This window comes from Chroicocephalus ridibundus, chromosome 1 (genome assembly GCF_963924245.1).
Source record: "Chroicocephalus ridibundus chromosome 1, bChrRid1.1, whole genome shotgun sequence".
NCBI lineage: Eukaryota > Metazoa > Chordata > Aves > Charadriiformes > Laridae > Chroicocephalus > Chroicocephalus ridibundus.
Genome location: NC_086284.1, coordinates 149371739 through 149389444, shown reverse-complemented (window position 1 = coordinate 149389444; position 17706 = coordinate 149371739). Strand labels below are relative to the sequence as shown.

General features: G+C 36.9%; 1 protein-coding gene across 21 annotated transcripts in view; it reads left to right on the top strand.

Annotated features, from left to right (window-relative positions):
• The window catches only part of PLEKHA5 (pleckstrin homology domain containing A5), a 182775-nt gene that overhangs the window by 159364 nt on the left and 5705 nt on the right, over positions 1 to 17706 (top strand). For 7 of the 21 annotated variants that reach the window (XM_063358484.1, XM_063358451.1, XM_063358448.1 and 4 more), the window contains 12 exons: positions 6 to 155; positions 1599 to 1700; positions 2824 to 2935; positions 3194 to 3240; positions 4144 to 4332; positions 4894 to 5011; positions 8722 to 8837; positions 10161 to 10370; positions 13152 to 13310; positions 14628 to 14755; positions 15564 to 15712; positions 16852 to 16936. In XM_063358484.1, the coding sequence (XP_063214554.1) occupies positions 6 to 155; positions 1599 to 1700; positions 2824 to 2935; positions 3194 to 3240; positions 4144 to 4332; positions 4894 to 5011; positions 8722 to 8837; positions 10161 to 10370; positions 13152 to 13310; positions 14628 to 14755; positions 15564 to 15712; positions 16852 to 16936 (1565 nt within the window). Of the gene's footprint in view, positions 1 to 5; positions 156 to 1598; positions 1701 to 2823; positions 2936 to 3193; positions 3241 to 4143; positions 4333 to 4893; positions 5012 to 8721; positions 8838 to 10160; positions 10371 to 13151; positions 13311 to 14627; positions 14756 to 15563; positions 15713 to 16851; positions 16957 to 17706 lie in introns of all 21 variants that reach the window. The other 14 variants (XM_063358518.1, XM_063358501.1, XM_063358492.1 and 11 more) reach the window with 6 other exon arrangements.

The window sequence follows — 17706 nt, the reverse complement described above, 5'->3', positions numbered from 1 at the left end:
AATAGTACACGCTTGAGCAAGCTTTGCTATCAGCAAGTCAGGAGATAGAAATGAATGCAGATAATCCCGCAGCCATACAAAATGTAGTCTTACAGAGAGATGACTTGCAGAACGGACTACTTAGCACTTGTCGAGAAGTATCACGAGCTACTGCGGTAAGTAATATATTCGTGCCAGTAAAACTCAATGAAGCGTTAAACAGTTATCTTCATGTTCATATTCTTAATTGGGTTGTCTTTGGTTATTTTTCATGACATTCCAACAAAACCCAGTTGTCTTTTACCTGCTTGTATTTTTGTCAAAGGCAGTGGAAAAGTGATTTTTTTTTTTTTTTTTTTCTTCTTACTATATTCATTGAGTAGTCTTTCTTTAATTTTATTTTTGGCCAGGAATGAGTGCATACTGACTTCAGTCAGTGTGGTAATTTTCACCTTTATAATACGAAAAATTGATTACAGAAGAAGTAAATAATGCAAATAAGCTATTTTATGTGATGGGAAAATAGTAGCAAGCACAAACTTTATCAGCTATTCAACCAGACTTACTTTAAGCAAAAGCAGCTGCAGGATGAAAAGAAGAAAAGATTATACTGTCATGGTCTCTCTTAATAATGGGCCATTAAATTTAAAAGATCTTTCCAGTTATGCACGTTCAAAAACCTTTAAAAAAAAGAAACACAAAGGAAAGGAAGGGAATTGCTATTTACTGTCCTTTTCCACTTCGTGATCGTTTCTACATTGAAATGACAAAGGAAAGAAGCATTTTTGCCTATTACACATATGTGTGTGTCTATATATCCAAAAAGGTATTTGTTTCAAATTCCAGTAGTTTGCTGTGGTGACATTGACGTGGAGTAGGCCCTGAAATAGTGGTTTTAGTCTGAACGTTAGACTATGTTATAAAAGGGATTGGTTGGACAAGGAAAAGGGAATCAGGGGAAAGGAAATCCTCAAGATATACTTTCCCTCATTAACTTTTTAATCTGTGCGAAATTGTGTGAACTGCTTGATGTAGGCTTAAAAAGGGAGATGGTAGAGCCGACCTCAAAGAAGATTTTCTTTCTGCACCTTTTCCCTTCTGGCGGGTGTAGTTTCAGATATGTAAAATAATGGTGCGTGAGCAGGCCTGGGGCGTTCCCTGGTAACCTCACAGGCAGGGTTGGACGACTTACATTTGTCTTGCGTAATGCATTGCGTATACACGCACACGCCGGGCACTCACACATATGTATTCTGTGTGATAAAAGAGACAGGTTTGCATCCATTTTTGTGGGGTTTCTGCCTCAGCGGAAGGACAGCTTAAGACCCACGTGCCTGCTGACTACAAAGACATATTCTGAAGATTTTGCCCTTGCCTATCTTTTCAGTTTGCGAAAAGACAAAATGCTGTTTGTTTGAATCCCATTCAGTATCATTAGAAAGTCAAAAAGCTATTTAAACATTGCATTCTCTAAAATACATATTTATTTATTGCTGATATCTATTTATGCATAACTTCCTGAAGTTTCATGCCACTGAATAAAGAAAAATAAATATACTTTCTGGGTTATTTTTACTTGAATGTGCATTTATAATTCTTTGCTTTTGTTATATGCTCAGGAACTGGAAAGAGCTTGGAGAGAATATGATAAATTGGAGTATGATGTAACTGTAACAAGGAACCATATGCAGGAGCAACTCGATCGGCTTGGAGAAATTCAGGTGTGGCATAGGTCTTAAAGTACATTTAAGCCACCTTCATTTTCTATGATTTTGTTTAAAAACTATACAAATTAAAAAAGGGGGACACGTGGTGCATTAGCTTACAAAGTATAAAAAGAAATTAAAAGTTCGTAAGTTCTGAGGAGGTCTTCAGCTTTTCCTATTTTTTATTTTTTTTTCAAGCTACAGCACTGGTTTTCCTATGTCTGGAAGCCTCCTCTTTCTGTTTCAGTGATGGTGTCCAAGATGGGGTAGTTTTCTCAGGCCTTAATTGCTATGACAGTCATATTAAATCTTCACACAAATCCTTCCATTTAACTGACTATTTTAAATGTAATTAAATCATTCTTTCAAAAGAAATTACAATAAAAAACATTTAAAGCATTGCTTCAGGTCTTCCGTATGAAGAGTTTTGACATGTATCTGATTAGCTCGCTGCGCTGTGGAGGACTGGGCAGTTAGTGTAAGTTCTGAATTTCTAAGGAGATCTTTCTGTGAGAGACGCGCACAGAGACGCACAGCCGCGTATCCGTACATTATCTGGACGAGGCAGATGGGTGTGGTCCATGCTGGGAGGCATTTAAAGGCTGTTTGCTCCAGGGATTGATTTTCTATGCGGCTATGAAAGGGAGATTACAAGGGAGCCCGAGAGCTGAGAAATTTGCGTTGCGCAATCCAAAAGCACGCATGGCTGTGAATGCAAATAGGCCCACAGTTTGTACACTAGTATGGAAAACACCATGTTCATCTCCACCTGTTTTAAGGTTAGAACTGGTAATTCCTTTTCTCTTGTTGCATATATCTCCTGGGCAAAGTTTGCTTGGATTTTCTTTGGAGGCGGTAGATGCAATTCTGTTCTTCAGTGAATAGAACTAGCAAACTGCTGTCAAATTAACTGACGTATTATGAAATTGCTTAATTTTACACTTTTTGTTTCTGGCAACATTTGAATGTTGCGTTTTTATGGGAAAAGAGAGTTTCTGTCATTACTGCATTTTATTTTCCTTCACTGGGAAAGGCTATCCAGTGTAGTCTAAAGAAAGAAAAAGGTTTTCTGGGGTTTTTTTTGTGCTTGCAGTGCATTCTAATTTATCGCCTATATGTGCTGTTTATTTACTGGCAGACTGAGTCCGCAGGGATACAGCGTGCTCAGATCCAGAAGGAACTGTGGAGAATTCAAGATGTCATGGAAGGTTTAAGTAAACATAAAGAGCAAAGAAGCTCTTCAGAGGCAGGTAAACTGATTGGGTTTATCTCATAGGAAGTGAGATGGGATCATATACATTTTTAAAGGATAAGCTCCATAGTTGCTTCTGTATGTTTGTAAAAATGGTACAATTGCTGAGAAAAGAAGAAAGCAATCATCTTTTTTTTTAAATTGATGGTTTGTGTAGTTGTGTGATAGCAACAGGTTATAGTTCATATTTTAAAAGCTATTTATTGAAAACAATTTTTCTCTTTCTTTCTGTGCCTTTCCACCTCCCCTCTAACAGGTATCATGGGATCAAGGACATTTTCAGCTATTAAATATAAAAATGAGGTATGGTTTTAGTATATTTACCATTTTAGCATCACTGAATTTCTAATATACATATGATAAAAATGAGCATTATTATAAATTGTTTTAAGGATGTCTGAAGTAGGTATTCAGTATGTTTCTGTGAAAATATTGTTTATGAATTAGTTTTAAAGACTGAGATCTCCACTATTAATTCTAAGACTTTCATTTGTTCTGTGTCATTATATTCTCACCAGTATGTTTCTCTTTTCCATTTCTCACCTTTCCCTCTCCCTAGACTCTTACCCTAGAAATACAAACCCTGATTTATGGATTTGTTTTCTCCCCACCACACTTTTCATGGGAAGAAATCATTGCTTTTTATGTCTATTCGCATATTGAGCCTGGTTCTCAGATGGCCAGAGCACCCACATGAACAGCTGAAACTGTGGGAGCTCCCAAATGTTCAGTTCCTCTGAAAATCTGGCTAAAAGTGACAGTTTTAAAGGGACATTGTCGTGGTTGTCTAAAGCTTATGCAATATACATCTGGCTTACAGAACTTTCAAAAAAGTCTAATTTATATACAAATCTTTAAAAAGATATTGAATTTAATTTTTAAAAGCATGATTCAGAGAATTCATACGTGTCTAACAGAAGGTGCAGTTGTTAGAATTGAAAATCTTGATAAGCTGAATGATGAAACTATTGAAGTATCTCGTCCTAGGTGGTAGTAATAAAATAAAAAGCAAACAAAAGAAGAAAGCAGCCCAAAGAAAATAAAGCTGTCTTGGCCTTTTTGGGTTATTTTTTAGTGTGACATTGTCCCTTTAAGTCCAAAATCTATAGCTGGTGTAGCTATGGTAATATATTTTTTCTTTTGAAGTTATAAATAATTGTAACAGGTGTGCACATCTAAATAAGGTGACTATTCTACAATCTTTAGGAAGAGGAAGTAGTCCCACCTCGTCCTCCACTCCCTCGGTCCTATGACTTTACAGAGCATCCTCCCATAATCCCCCCTCTGCCCAGTGATAGCAGCTCCTTGCTCTGTTATAGCAGGGGCCCAGTACATCTGCCAGAAGAAAAGAAGATTCACCAAGTTCAAGGATATCAGAGAAATGGATCTTACTGTGTAAGTGGCTTAAACTGCCACATCCTTCTTGAAGCATCCCCCTGCCTTTGTGCAGTCACAATTTTTTTTTTTTTGGTCATCTGGCTACTTTTGTGTTATGTTTTTACTTTTGGCTACTTAGTTTTATTTATAGCTCCATCATTTGCTCTTCGCATTTGCCTGTCATACATTCTGTGCGTATATAAAATGTCTTAAGACTTAAATGCCTGTATCTGAGTAAATTTCAGAAAATTAAATTCTTCTACTCACAAGTTCTTAAAAAACTCTAGGCTCAGAATCAGTTTTTCCTGAAGCCTTACACAATTTTTTTTCCTGAAGATCATTTAAAAGAAAAAAAAAAACCTCCACATTTTTATGGTAATTTTTTTCTGTAATTTCTGAAAGTCTGCACGTTTTTACTCAAATTAACTACAAAGAATACTGCTACAATAGCATGTGAACAATGAAACGTTGTCTTAAATTGAGAGCAGAGTCATCACAAAATAACTGTTTTGAGTCTTAAGACATAAATGCTTGTACAAAAATACCTGTTTATTTACCTCCTAACTTGTTGTTCCTCAGGGTCCTGATTATAGGCTTTATAAGAGTGAACCGGAGTTAACTACAGTAGCAGAAGTGGATGAGTCTAATGGCGAAGAAAAAACAGAACAAATTTCAGAATCAGAATCTACAGCTAAAGGTTTGTCCCCAGGCGTGGTGTTTACAACCTTTCAGCCTTTTTCACAGGGAATACAAAGCTTTAACTGTGTTATAGAAGCTGTCTCATCATTCATATTTTTGTAGCCTGCCCATTTTTTAATATGATGCAACAACTTCCACGATAAAATAATGATTTAATTATATGACGAGAAAGATTTCAGTCAATTACACCGCAGAAAAATCAAACATTACACTCACCAACAACCCTGAAATCCTTATTGACACCATGTCTAATCACATCACTCACATTCCCCACACACCATTCCCTTGAACAATTACCCATTTTATGTTCTTGCCCTTGAACAATTATTCAGTTTTTGAATCAAGCTCCCGATGTTATGTCACTGGAACGTCCAAAAAGGCAGCACCACAGAATTTTCAGGCTCTCATAAGGCAGGGAAACAATGTCTTTTTCTTTTTTTAATCTTGTAATTGTTGAATTGCCTTCTGTCCTCTGATAGAATAGGAATAATGATCATGACCTTGGAGCGTACAGACAATGAAGGTCTTTGCAATTGCTAAATGCTTTAGATTCTTCTCTTCATCTAGCTTCCATAAAAGCTGCTAATTGCTTGGTAGAGTCTTTTACCAGGAAGTGCTTCTCAATTCTGTTTGTTAAAACACACAGAATAGTTTGTTAAAGGTGACTTCAGGAAAAGCAGTTTGAGCACCTCCCAAAAACCATATTAAGAGCTTTTAGAAAAATTAACTAAACTTATCCATTTTTCTACTAATGGTTGGCGTTTCCAGTGCCAGCAAGATCACTGCCTTCTGTTCTGGTAGTTTGACTAAGGCGTACGTAGCAGGCTGGTGCAACAGTACCAGCATTCAACCAAGAACTATGATCGTATAAGGGTATTATTTTCATCAGAATGGTAATGGAGGTTTTTAAAACTAAGGTTAGCGTATAGTTCAGGCGTAAACAATGCGAATGGCCCTATGATAGATGATATAATTAACAGACCATTAGTCAGTTCAGATTCGCTATGGTATTTCCTGAGGTATAATGTTCATATACAGGTTTTATTGACCTTTGGTGTTCCAGATTGTTTATAGTAATCTGTGACAAGAGGGAAAACAATTGTCAGGACAATATAAGAAAGGCTGCACTGATTATATGAAGCAAACCCATACTTTTTGAGCACCCCAGTCTGCTTTCTGTCTTCTTCTGTAAAGACAGAAATAATTTTATTACGTCCATTTTGTTGAAAAAGCAGTCCTCAGTAAGGCAAAGCAATAATACAAATTCTTCTAATATAAATAATATTTGGGGTTGGGGTGGAGAATAGTTGCTGTGGTAGCAAGCAGCAAGAGGCTTTTTATCTTCCTGAACAGTGTGAAGTGAGTTTATCATAGCTGTGTTTTATCATGCGGTCCACGCTTTTGAGCATGTGAATTTTCTAACAGATATTTCTTGTTCTATGTATTCACTTGTAATAACAATTCCCATGCAGTAGGAAAAATATAACCATTCCTGTTTGTTTCTTATAGTGCATATGCTATTACAACTATATGCTGTTTCAACAAACATTTTTATGACATTCTATCTTAACAGTTTATACGCTGAAAAGGAAAGAAACTCAAAGGCAGCTCATCTCTGCAATTATTCTTTCTTGCCGTTTTAAGAAGTCATACTTAAATGACATTGTTTCCTATTAAGGGTGGTTCTAAAAATCTGTCAATTTGGGGGGAAATTTAAAAGTTGTTTTTCTAGTTCATTGTGCAGGTTACTGTACTAGACGCTTCTCATGCTTCTTCTGTCAGCCATTTCCCTCTTTTCAAATGTCAACAATCAAAGAGAAAAGTTTTAATAGGACTGTATTCGGTATCCCTTACAGCTGTCTGCAAGCAAAGGAATATTTATGGCCCGAGTGGTACATAAAGGTGACACAAAGGGAAAATGGACTTCTACTGTGTTTCATCCTTTTTACATCTAAAGGAGACCCAAACTGTTGCTTTATAGTTTTTGTTTTGAATGATGGATTTGGCATTCAAATACCTCCAGACTGTTTTGTCAGCCTATCAAACAATTTGGAGAAAGAGTTGAGCCTTCACCAAGTCAGTACATCCTCTGAAATCTGTGCAGCTTCAGGAAAAACAAGGAGAGATAATTTGGCTATCAAAGAAGACGTTATATCTATTTTTAGGCAAAATCAGTGAGGAAACAATATTTGTAATAGTTTGATTTCCCGCGTGTATCAAGAAGCAAAAATGCAGCATGTGTTATTAAATAATATCTGTATGTTTTGTTAAGTTTTAACTCGCTTCACTTTTCTACCAGCTTAATTACATTTTGGCAGGGTTTCTCTAAGTAGAAAAGCTAGTGGTGGATATTTTTACGAGTTCCCTGTCCCTAAAATGCAGTGAGCTCCAAGGCTGAGGACATGGTCCCACAAGCATAGGCACAGCTAACCACACCAGATGATGCCAACAGGTTTCAGACCAGTGCTGTTACGGGCACCGCACAAACAAGACCAGCGCTCACATGAAGGTGAAGCAACACAAATGGCATGATCCTGTTCTCACTCACCAGCTAAGCGAGCTCAAAGCTTGCTAACTGATCTCATACGCATACAGACATGAGCACACGTGTGTGCACACACAAATGAGTTCATCCAAGAACTGGACAGACCTGCGGTGTCTCCATCAGTCAACTCTCAGTACCTCTGGCCCCTCCAGTATCTGAATCCTAGACCTAAGGTCTCTTGGACAGCTGGCACCCGCACCTTGTGTTCTTCTTTCCATCTAGTCTTGTCTTAAGTTCGTTAGCATCTCACAGACAAAAGGTTCCCCCTGGTAGCAGGTCCAGACTTCTGGTCCCTCTGGTAGCCGACCCACAGACCTGCAGTCTTTCCCGTCTTTGACCCCCAGACCTATGTATGATCTTTCTGTAGTTGTCTGCTACTGGCAAGTGAACCTGGCTTGAAGATCACTAGCGTCTCTTACAGATGCAGAAGGGAAAGCGTACTCACATGGAAAATACTTAAGAACAAAGTTTAATAAGAAGATAGGACAGGCTGCAATGCTAAGGCACGGGGCTTGCTCAGACGAGCATACTGACAAACGTCTTGTTTATGCAAAGCTCGTCCCTCATATTCCCCCTCCTCTCTGTTATTCCATGCCTGTTCTTTCCCATCCGCCTTGCCCCATCACTTTCACGGCCTTTGTTTGCTCCTAAGTAAAAACCCACCCATAATTACTTTTTGTTTTTTGGTCCCACTTTTGCTAAATTTTGTATCTTCGAAGCATTACCTAGGTAAGCTTGGCCTTAAGTGGTAGCACTGATGCCTCAGCACTCTGCTGGCCGTGCAAACTCCATTCCGCAAAAAGTTCCCAGTACTGCCGTCCGATTGCCTGTGAAGTTTGGCCATCTTTCACGTAATTCTCCTTCAACCATCTTTGAAATCTAGCCATTCCACACGGTGCTATCTAACTTGTGTCTGTTTCTCACAGGCAAATTTTTTTATGTTTATATTTTTATGTCCAGCAATTTTTTGTGCTCTGTGCAGTAGTTTCCCATGCAGAAAGTCATCTGCCTGCGTACCTTAACAGAGGTGAATAATTAGGCATTAAGGTCTTTGCTGTCTTTTGAAGAATAGTTTTCGAGGCTGACAGTACGTATTTTCTAGAAAAAAAAAGTTTTGGCAATGTTTTGCATAGCACTTAGAATATCGCTTTACTGTGTCTCAGGTTCACATTTTCCTGTGGGAGTTGTACCACCCAGAACCAAATCGCCAACGCCAGAGTCTTCAACAATAGCATCTTACGTCACTTTGAGGAAGAATAAGAAGATAGATCTAAGAACGGTACTTTAAACAAAACTTAGAGCATTGATGGATAACGATGTGTTCATTTCTAAGTTTAATTTCTGTAGTTGCTTCAAAAGTTGGAGTCATCTTTTTAATTTTCTTTACAAAAAAGTTCACTGTTATAAAAATAAAATATACTAAGTTAAAGGAGACAGCTGTAGAGAGAATGACAAAATTATAAAGGTTGTGTTCGTTAAACTGCATAGAGACACTCAAACTGGGCAAGAGCTAAATGGTAATGATAAATCTACTCAGCTGCTGAAGTTCAGGTTTGAGTTGAAAGGACATGAAGCATCTTGGGTTAAAACTTCGAAGGCCTTGTGTTTGGCTTCTGGGGAAGTTTAACAGCCATTGTATAACAAATACTGGCTTTTTTTTTTTTCATTACAACGATGATTTGGTAAATACCTAAAGCAGCCAGAAAATAAGGATACAGTAAGCAACATGTGGGTAATAAGCCTGGAATTTCAGTTTAGAATGTCCTGTAGTCTCTGGGTTGAAGACAGGTGTTTACGTGCAGTTCATGCAGAAGGGAGGAAAACTTTTGCCGTAGTTACAGGATGAATAGACGAGGAGAAGTTATAGGAGAAATGGGAGAGGAGAAAGTCTTGGGATGTTGGCTGGAAAAAGAATACCGCTTTTCAGAAGTGAAATCAGTTACTGTGAATGTACTGAATGCAGCTGATTAGCCCAAAGTAAAATTTTTTCTGTCATACAAAGTACAGATCTATCCGAAAATCAGTGAATGTCAAGAACAGCATAGGTAAAGTGATGGTTGTTATTTTGGGAATAATATAATGCTTAGAATTACAGATTTTTTAAGTGGCGGTAAATTAACTTTGTCTCAGCCTGCACTTGGTGTTAAATGATGTCCAGCTGTAGTTTCTCTTGAAATAAAAAGACAGAAATCACTGTTAGATCAACAGGTATAAATGTCCTGGATCATTACATTTCGATTATGTTTCTGTCTCAGTCAAGTAACTTGTGTTTGCCTGTCATTTAACATCTGGTAGATTGTTTCAACTTGACAGCATGGCTTTAAGAGAGCACCTACCTGTTCTATTCATGTTTGTCATTGATGGTGGTAATGTCACTGTTCAAAAAAGCAAATTATTCTTTCCTTTTATTCCTTTTATTTTCAGTTTCAGTGTTCATTTATTAATAGTTTGTTCCTGTAGTTTCTTCACATATATGAGATCTTTACTTGCCCACTATTTTTCTGCTTTTTAGTGACTTATTAGGTGATTTTTTCTGGCAAGCTAAACAGTTCAGAATCTTGCTTTGTTAAAACAAATATATATATATATTGTTCCATTTAAGGAAAGACCAAGAAGTGCAGTGGAGCAGCTGTGTCTTGCAGAAAGCACACGGCCTCGAATGACTGTGGAGGAGCAGATGGAAAGAATAAAGAGACACCAACAAGCTTGCCTGAGAGAGAAGAGAAAAGGACTCAATATTATTGGCGTTTCAGACCAATCTCCTTCACAGACTCTGTCGCTTGTCAGAGATAATCCATTCAAATTGGCACAGGTGGGTCCCACGGTATTCAAAAACTTTACAGTGTCTAATTAAAAAAAAAAAAGTTACAAAATTGTTGGGGTTTTTTTTCCAAAATCACATGATCCTGTAGGTGTCTATTTGAGACTGCTTGTATAGAGTGACAGTCACAGTTCTCTGCCAGACACAATAGAAAGGGATAAGACAATCTTCATGCTTATACCTAATCGTGGTAGAAGTCACTTTGTCTTTTTGGAAAATAAATGGTTCAAATCTACATATGTTTCATTATGCATTGTGATGTTTGTTGACGGGGTTTTTTTGTCAAATTGAGCAAACAGCATGAGATTGCAAGCTTTGTGACTAAAAGCAGTGTCAGGGAGAATCATGATTCCATCGATGTATAAATTATGAAGATTTTTCTGCCATGTAATACATTCAAACATCTGTAACATTTTTAGGTAGGAGTGTGTATTTATGATGATAGCTCTTAACTGATGCTCTTCTGCTGTGGTTTTTGAGCCCATAAATACACACAAGTAGAACCCCCTCGCTTTTGTTTTCACTCAAACAGTTAAGGCAAAGAAGTGAGTTTTTTTAAATGGTTAAGGGTGGGAAGAGAGGAGGAAGGTGTAACTGCTTGTCATTAACCAGGAAATACTATCCTGAATATACATCTAAAAAAAAAACCAAACCAAACAAACCAAAAAAAAACCCAAACAAACACAAAACCCAACTAACAAGCAAAAAATGTCACACCACTTCAGGAGAAAAAAAATCAAATAGATTCACAGTAGTGGATGTTAGACTGCCTACTACTTTCCAAATGCAAATAATTAGTTTTCTTTTTCAGTAGCTTCATGGGGTTTTATATTTTCTTTTAAATCTTCTGGCATACTTTTTTCCTCAGACCACGCTGGGTTTTGATTGTTTTTTGATTTTTTTTTTTTTTTTTTACACCAATGTGGACCTACCGCCTTTTATGTTTCTTACGCATTTTAACATGGGATTTTCCAAAACCACCTTAAATGTATTGCACTGTTAAGACATCATGTATTTCCAAAAAATTTTTAGGTGTTGTTTTCGTTGGGTTTTTTTTTGACTAAAAATGCTAAACTGCCTTCAGAGCTATACAAAAGTTACTTTTCCTTCAACAACACTGGATCCCCAGAAGGCACTGAATTCAAGTTTTCCTTTGCATTAGAGCATCTGTATTTGGGATGACATCATGAATGCTATATATGAAGGGGGGGTCGTACAAATATTTTTGTGATTAACACCGCCTTTCTCAAGAAGAGGACGTGCAAAGCAAAGCTTTGCAGATGTTTCTTTTTGGAGTTTTTACAGGGGCGTTTGAGCTTTACCACTTTCCTATGGCATTGTTTCATACCTCAAGGTGAGGAATCTGCAGTCCATGTACGTGTCATTCCTGAGTAGCCAGCACATTGGGAGCAGAGAGGGGGAAGGGGCCAAATCCTCTGTGCCAGCACTTCTTGCTATACAGAACTCAAAGGAGTTTTGTTCACGTCAGCATGTTCTTCAGTCTCCTGTGTGAAATCAGTGCTACGTGGATGAGAGAAGAAATGTATAGAATAAGCGAGAATGTGTCTGAATTGAGTATTTAGCTAGTAGTCTATGCTAAAAAGTCATTTTTTCTATCACAACTTTAATCCTTCCAGAATGTGATTTGGCCAAAAAGCCCCAAGATGAGGTATTACACTGTAGCAATAGCTCTTATTTTTAAAAGCATAGTTTCTATGCCTGTTGATTTTCATACAGCAAAATGGTGCAATGGCATTAACCACTGGAAGTCTTTTCAACTGGAGTTTGTTTTTTTTTAAGAATTGGAGGAAAAAAGGGAATTTATAAACAGCCTGCTGTGTAATTTTTAAGTGATTACCAAAATAGAAGAGGAAGTTGCTTCACAATTATTATTGTTTGGGACAAGTGTATGATACAGGCACGCAGTTTAGTTAGGAAAGTAGAGAGGTTGATTTGTGAACTGGCTTACATGGAATTTCCTCTTCATAGAGTGCATGTGCTAAATCACAGGAATTCAGACACAGGATTTATTACTCGCATAGCTTTTGTTTCTCTCTGCTCTTGTACTTAGTTTGGGAAGACGTATATGAACCTCATTTCAGTTCAGTTTGCTACTTTGCCAACATAATGTTTGCAGTTCACAATCTTAAGTCATCTCTACCATCCTTTGTCGAAATTTTTATATCAAATTATTCTCTCTGCAATTGATTTATTCTTTTTCTTAAGGAATAAGTAATATCTTCTGCCATTATCAGATGCTGTGTTGTCCTCTGTTAAACCAGTTAACAGTGTAGGCTTGGAAGATACCCAAGATAATTGGACAAAGTGTACGCAGGTGCACTGTGAATTTTGTACTGAAAGCAGATTTTTATCCATCTTTTTTTTTTTAACCAGGAAAAGCTATATTAAAAAAAAAAACCATCAGTGGTTACGAATGCAAGTAAGAATGCTCTTAAGCCTATGTGTGACTGAGCTAAATGTGAATGGAATTTCAGAAGATAAAGTTGACTAATAAAAATGCTGGAGGTTTGGGGGAGGGGACGCAGAAGGTGCAATTATCTTACTGAGGAAAAAAAAAACTATTAGAAAGGCTGAACTGTTTTGAAAGGTAAAAAAAATGAGAAAATTTTAAGTCCTTAACAATTTCCATTTTCCTTATTGCAATGTGGTATGCTTAAGGTTTACCACAGTCAGAGGACAGCGCAAGACTCAGAACTGAAATTGTGATAACTTTCTTTAAGACTACGGCTGTGTGTAATTTTTTTTCCACAGAATCGAAAAAAGGATGATACCGTATCTAGTAACATGAAGGAATTAGAAAGCACCAGTACAGAAAATAGTTTGAAACAAAATAATGGAAGTCCTGGAGAAGAAATAGTGCAACTAAAGCATGATGGAGAACAGGAACATAATTCAGGTTTTACTAAAGAGGTACTAAACTGTCCTTTATTGAGCTGTTCATCAGCCTGTCTTGCAGTAGAAAAATATTCTGAGCCACAGACAGCAGAGTATGGAAAATGGAGCCAGTTCCTTTTGCTTGGAAGATTAAGAGATCTTTTGCATATAACAAATATTCTACAGAGAAGCACATAATTGTATCAGATCTGTCTATCGCTGAGATATTGAATTTTCTTGTATATGGTCTTCTTAAATTTCATTTTACTTAACTTTATCTGTTACTATCCTGATTGATTGGAAAATTGCAAAATTATGGTCTTTACTTCTTTGGAAACAAAGCTGATACTAGTGCACCTTTAAATAATAATCATTGATCTGTTCATTGCTTAGGTTATCCCAGTGTCACTTTTGACAATCACTTAATACACTTGACTTATTTGTTTGGTTTGCTTTAGTGCATCAAATAGTTTGTAGGAAGCAGAATAGAGCTGACATAACAATTTATACATGAAAACAGGTGGTAACTGCAGTCTGTGCTCTTTGGTCACGGGATTGATATCTGTCTTGAAATAGTCTTGAGCTGACTTGGCAGTGAGTTACTTTGGTGTTTCTGCTTCTAAAGTGCTCTCAACATTCCGCAAAAGCAGACTGACTGTGAAGAACAGATTACTGGAGTCATTTCTGCATAATCGTATCCTGCTATAGTATAATATTTTTTTAAATCTTGCGCAGAGTATTTTTTCTTTTCTGTCCATATTCTTCAATTAATCGTCCTTTGCCTTTCCTTTTCCACACCATTTTTCCTTTTGTTTTCCTATTTTATATTTAGCGTTTTTAAACCTATTTCTGATGGAGAATGCGATAAAATAAAATAATTAACTTCTATTGTTATTCTTTAAAAACACTTTATATTGAGAGTCTGTTGCTTCCTTAGGTGTGCAAATCTTTTAAAGGAAAATTATGTAATACACTTATATTGGTTATATCGAATCAGATCTTTAAGAGCAGTGTCCAGGCTCATCAGCAATATATTCCAGTAGCTGAAATCTCTGTTGGCATTGTGAAAAGAGGGATAGCATGAAAAAATCAGCTGTAATCCAAAGAGTTCAGATAAGTTCTGGAAGTTATTAAGCCAGCCCCTGCCCCTTGGCTCTGCTATAAGTTCCAGGATAACTCTATTAACCTGAATGGTATTGATAAAAATTTCTTAAGTTATGTAATTCTGAGTTACTAAGTATACATGATGGCAAAATTTGTCTGTTAATAAAACTGTTTCCTGATACTGTATTTCTTATCTACCACTTAGTATGTGTTACAGCTTTTTGTTTCACTATTTCGATTTTTTTATAGCTGACAAAAACTGATGATCTTTTATCAGATGCACATGTTGTATCTGACTCAAAAGAAGTGAGTAATGAAGAGAAAGCAGAAAAGGAAAAGAAAAATAAATTGGAAGAAACACATGATGGTGATATAAGGTAAAAATAAAACAAGATGTTCAGAGGCTATTTTAAACTTGCACGTTGTATTTATTAGCTGAATGGACCAAGCAACTAATGAAATACTGTCGTAAATAAGGTGTATTTATATGTTTTTGAGGGGTTTAACATATAGAGAAATCTAGTGAGAAACCTAACCACTGGGTGGGTTCAGTAAGAGACGATGAGTTGGTGGGAGGAGCAGTGTTTAATTTCAAGTGTTGCCCCAGTTATAAACAGGATATGTTAATAATCCTTGCTTTGGGATACAAAATGTATTTAGTAATGTCAGTTTAAGCCTTGTATCGGTTTATTCTGGAAGCTTCAGCCAGGCTTCCGTAGCAAGCTCTTTACCTCTGATATTTAGGGAAACGTCGTATTCAGGAGCAGAATAAACAGCTTATTCTACATTTCCTGCTTTAACTTTTACTTCGCTATTTTGGAGTATTGCAGAATTAGAGGAATATTGTTTCTTGGATATTCCTGTTTATGGATTCATAACTTTATTGTAAGTTGGACTGCAGCTCCTAAGTGAGTTCTTCCATCAGGCCATAGGTTTCTCACACAGTAGGAAATCGCATGAGTCTGTAGAGGAAAGGATTTCGGTTTCCAGAATTTTTTTTTTAAGTCTAACTTTACAAGGTAGAAGGGTGCCAGAATGCGCGCTTAATTTATATCACACAAACTTGCAAGTTGCAACTTTTTTTTTTTTTTATTAAGAGAAGAAAATTAAATTGTAACTCTTATACTTAGTGGTTAACACCTGAAATGAAGTTAGAGTGAGTTCTGAACGCTGTGCTTTTTTAAGCAGCTCACAGAGTGTGACCACAGTTACAAACCACAAACCCAAAACCAGCTCGGAAGAAAGTGAAGCAGTTAGTGTTCAAGAACAAGGAGGGATTATGTCTTCATTTGAATTAGCAGCACAGTCTTCAAAAGGAAATCAGGCAACAGCAGGTATGGAAAAGAGCTTGACTGAAGCACAACTTACACAATACATATGTAAAACTGTATTGCATTTTGATGCCGTGAAACCCTTGTGAATTGAAAGTGCTGAACTAGTCTACATGTCGAGTGTATGATTTTATGACATAGAGAAGAATAGTTTCCCAGCAGACAACTACAGAAATTCCATTTTTCTGATGTTTTAATACAAATTTTATGGTTGCATTTAATTTGGGGAATTAAATAACTACTGCCAGAAATGGAGTCATACTATAGTTGCTGGTTGGAGCAAATCGTTCCCTATTCATTTTGTAGAACAGCATCTCAGTCCTGGATATGTATAATTTACCCTTACCTCCGTGCTAATGGATGGCCTCAGGGATGCCCAAGATTGAGGAATTCTTGAGAGTTTCCAATATATCTAGTAGATTTTGAACTAGCAAGTAAAAGACCCCAGTTTGGTCAAGTTTTCAGGAGTAAGAAAAGACGAAGAAACCGAAAACACTAGCTGACTGGTAAAACAACCGGTGGTGTTTTACTTTGCAAGAAGAGAAGGCTGGAGTAAAGCAAAATTGTTTGCAAGGAGAAAAAAAGGAGGGGAGTATTTCAGGAAGGAAGAAGATAGAATTTAAGACATTATTATAGGATATCTGGTGATGGGAACAGTTAAGTAAGCCAAATGGTTCAATTTATGGATATAAAAGGTGACCTGGACCTTTGTAGTACCGTCAGCAATCCGTTCTGTGACTTGATAATCGAAACCAGAACTTGTAAATACATTTTATAGTGCTCAGGAGAATAAAAAATGCTTAGTTAACCTGAGCTGGGATATAAAGGTGGGTGTGGGAGTATGCCGACTAGTTAAATTTTACTTTCTTTTTTTTTTCTGTCTCTTTTTGCAACATAAATAACACATCAGCATTCATGTGTCTGTTGTTTATTCCTTAGGTGTTCCACTAGTCGTTTATAGGCCTGAGTAACAGTCTCTGTTGAGAACAGCTATGCTTTCCCCCGAACTTGTGCTCATTGTGCTGATCAGATTTAAGTCTCTACTTATGTAACTTTCATTTGGTTCTGCTTATATTTATTATGGCTTGAAATCATGCCTTCTGTAACTTGTATTCTTATTTGTCTTGCTGTATGACTCGCAGTGAAAAGTTTGCCTTCTTCACCAGAATCGTCATTGTCACCAGCTCCATCTACACAGACACAGCTCACAGAAGGATCACATTTCATGTGTGTATAGTTACAGAGAAGTACGTCTTTTTTTCCCACCCCTCCTGCCATTTTCCTAATATTTTTCTAAGTATGTGTATTCTAGTTATTTTTCTGAGAATCATCTGTAGACAATACTTGGCAAGACAAAGTTATCTGCAATGTCGAATATAAACTAATCAGAAAACAAAACAAATACATGTACTGATTTGCTTGCAAGTAACGTATTCTCTATCCAAATACAAAGAGAAAGGACTAATTGGCTTATCAAGCACATTCTCCACAAGAGGCAAGATAATAGCCCTTTGAATTACATGAGAGACCTAAGCTGTTACAAAACAGACACCCAGTGAAGGTACGAGCATCAGTGTTCAGGCACAAATGAATCTTGATGCTTCAGTCCCGGTAACAGCTACATCTCTTCGTGATGTGTAGGAGCAAATGGTCTAATGGCCCAAAGAGTTTATGGCTTAAGACATAGATGACTGAGGCATGACAAACAGGAAGGGAAAAAATGAGGGTGGAAGAAATGTAACATTACAAAACTTTTCTTTTTTTTTACTTTTTTTTTTCTTTCTTGCTATAGAGAGAGCCCCATGCAGCTTCTCTTCCCTTGTTCGTAGTAGGTGATTTTTTCTAGGAATCAAGTTAGAAAGCACGAGTTAGACTAGATTTACATGCTGCTACCTGCACTGTTACCTACTTAATGAATGGAAATGGAAATATAAGTAAGCATATTTGTTTATGCAAGTGTTTAAAGAAATTAATAGGATACCAGTGTGAATGCTTCA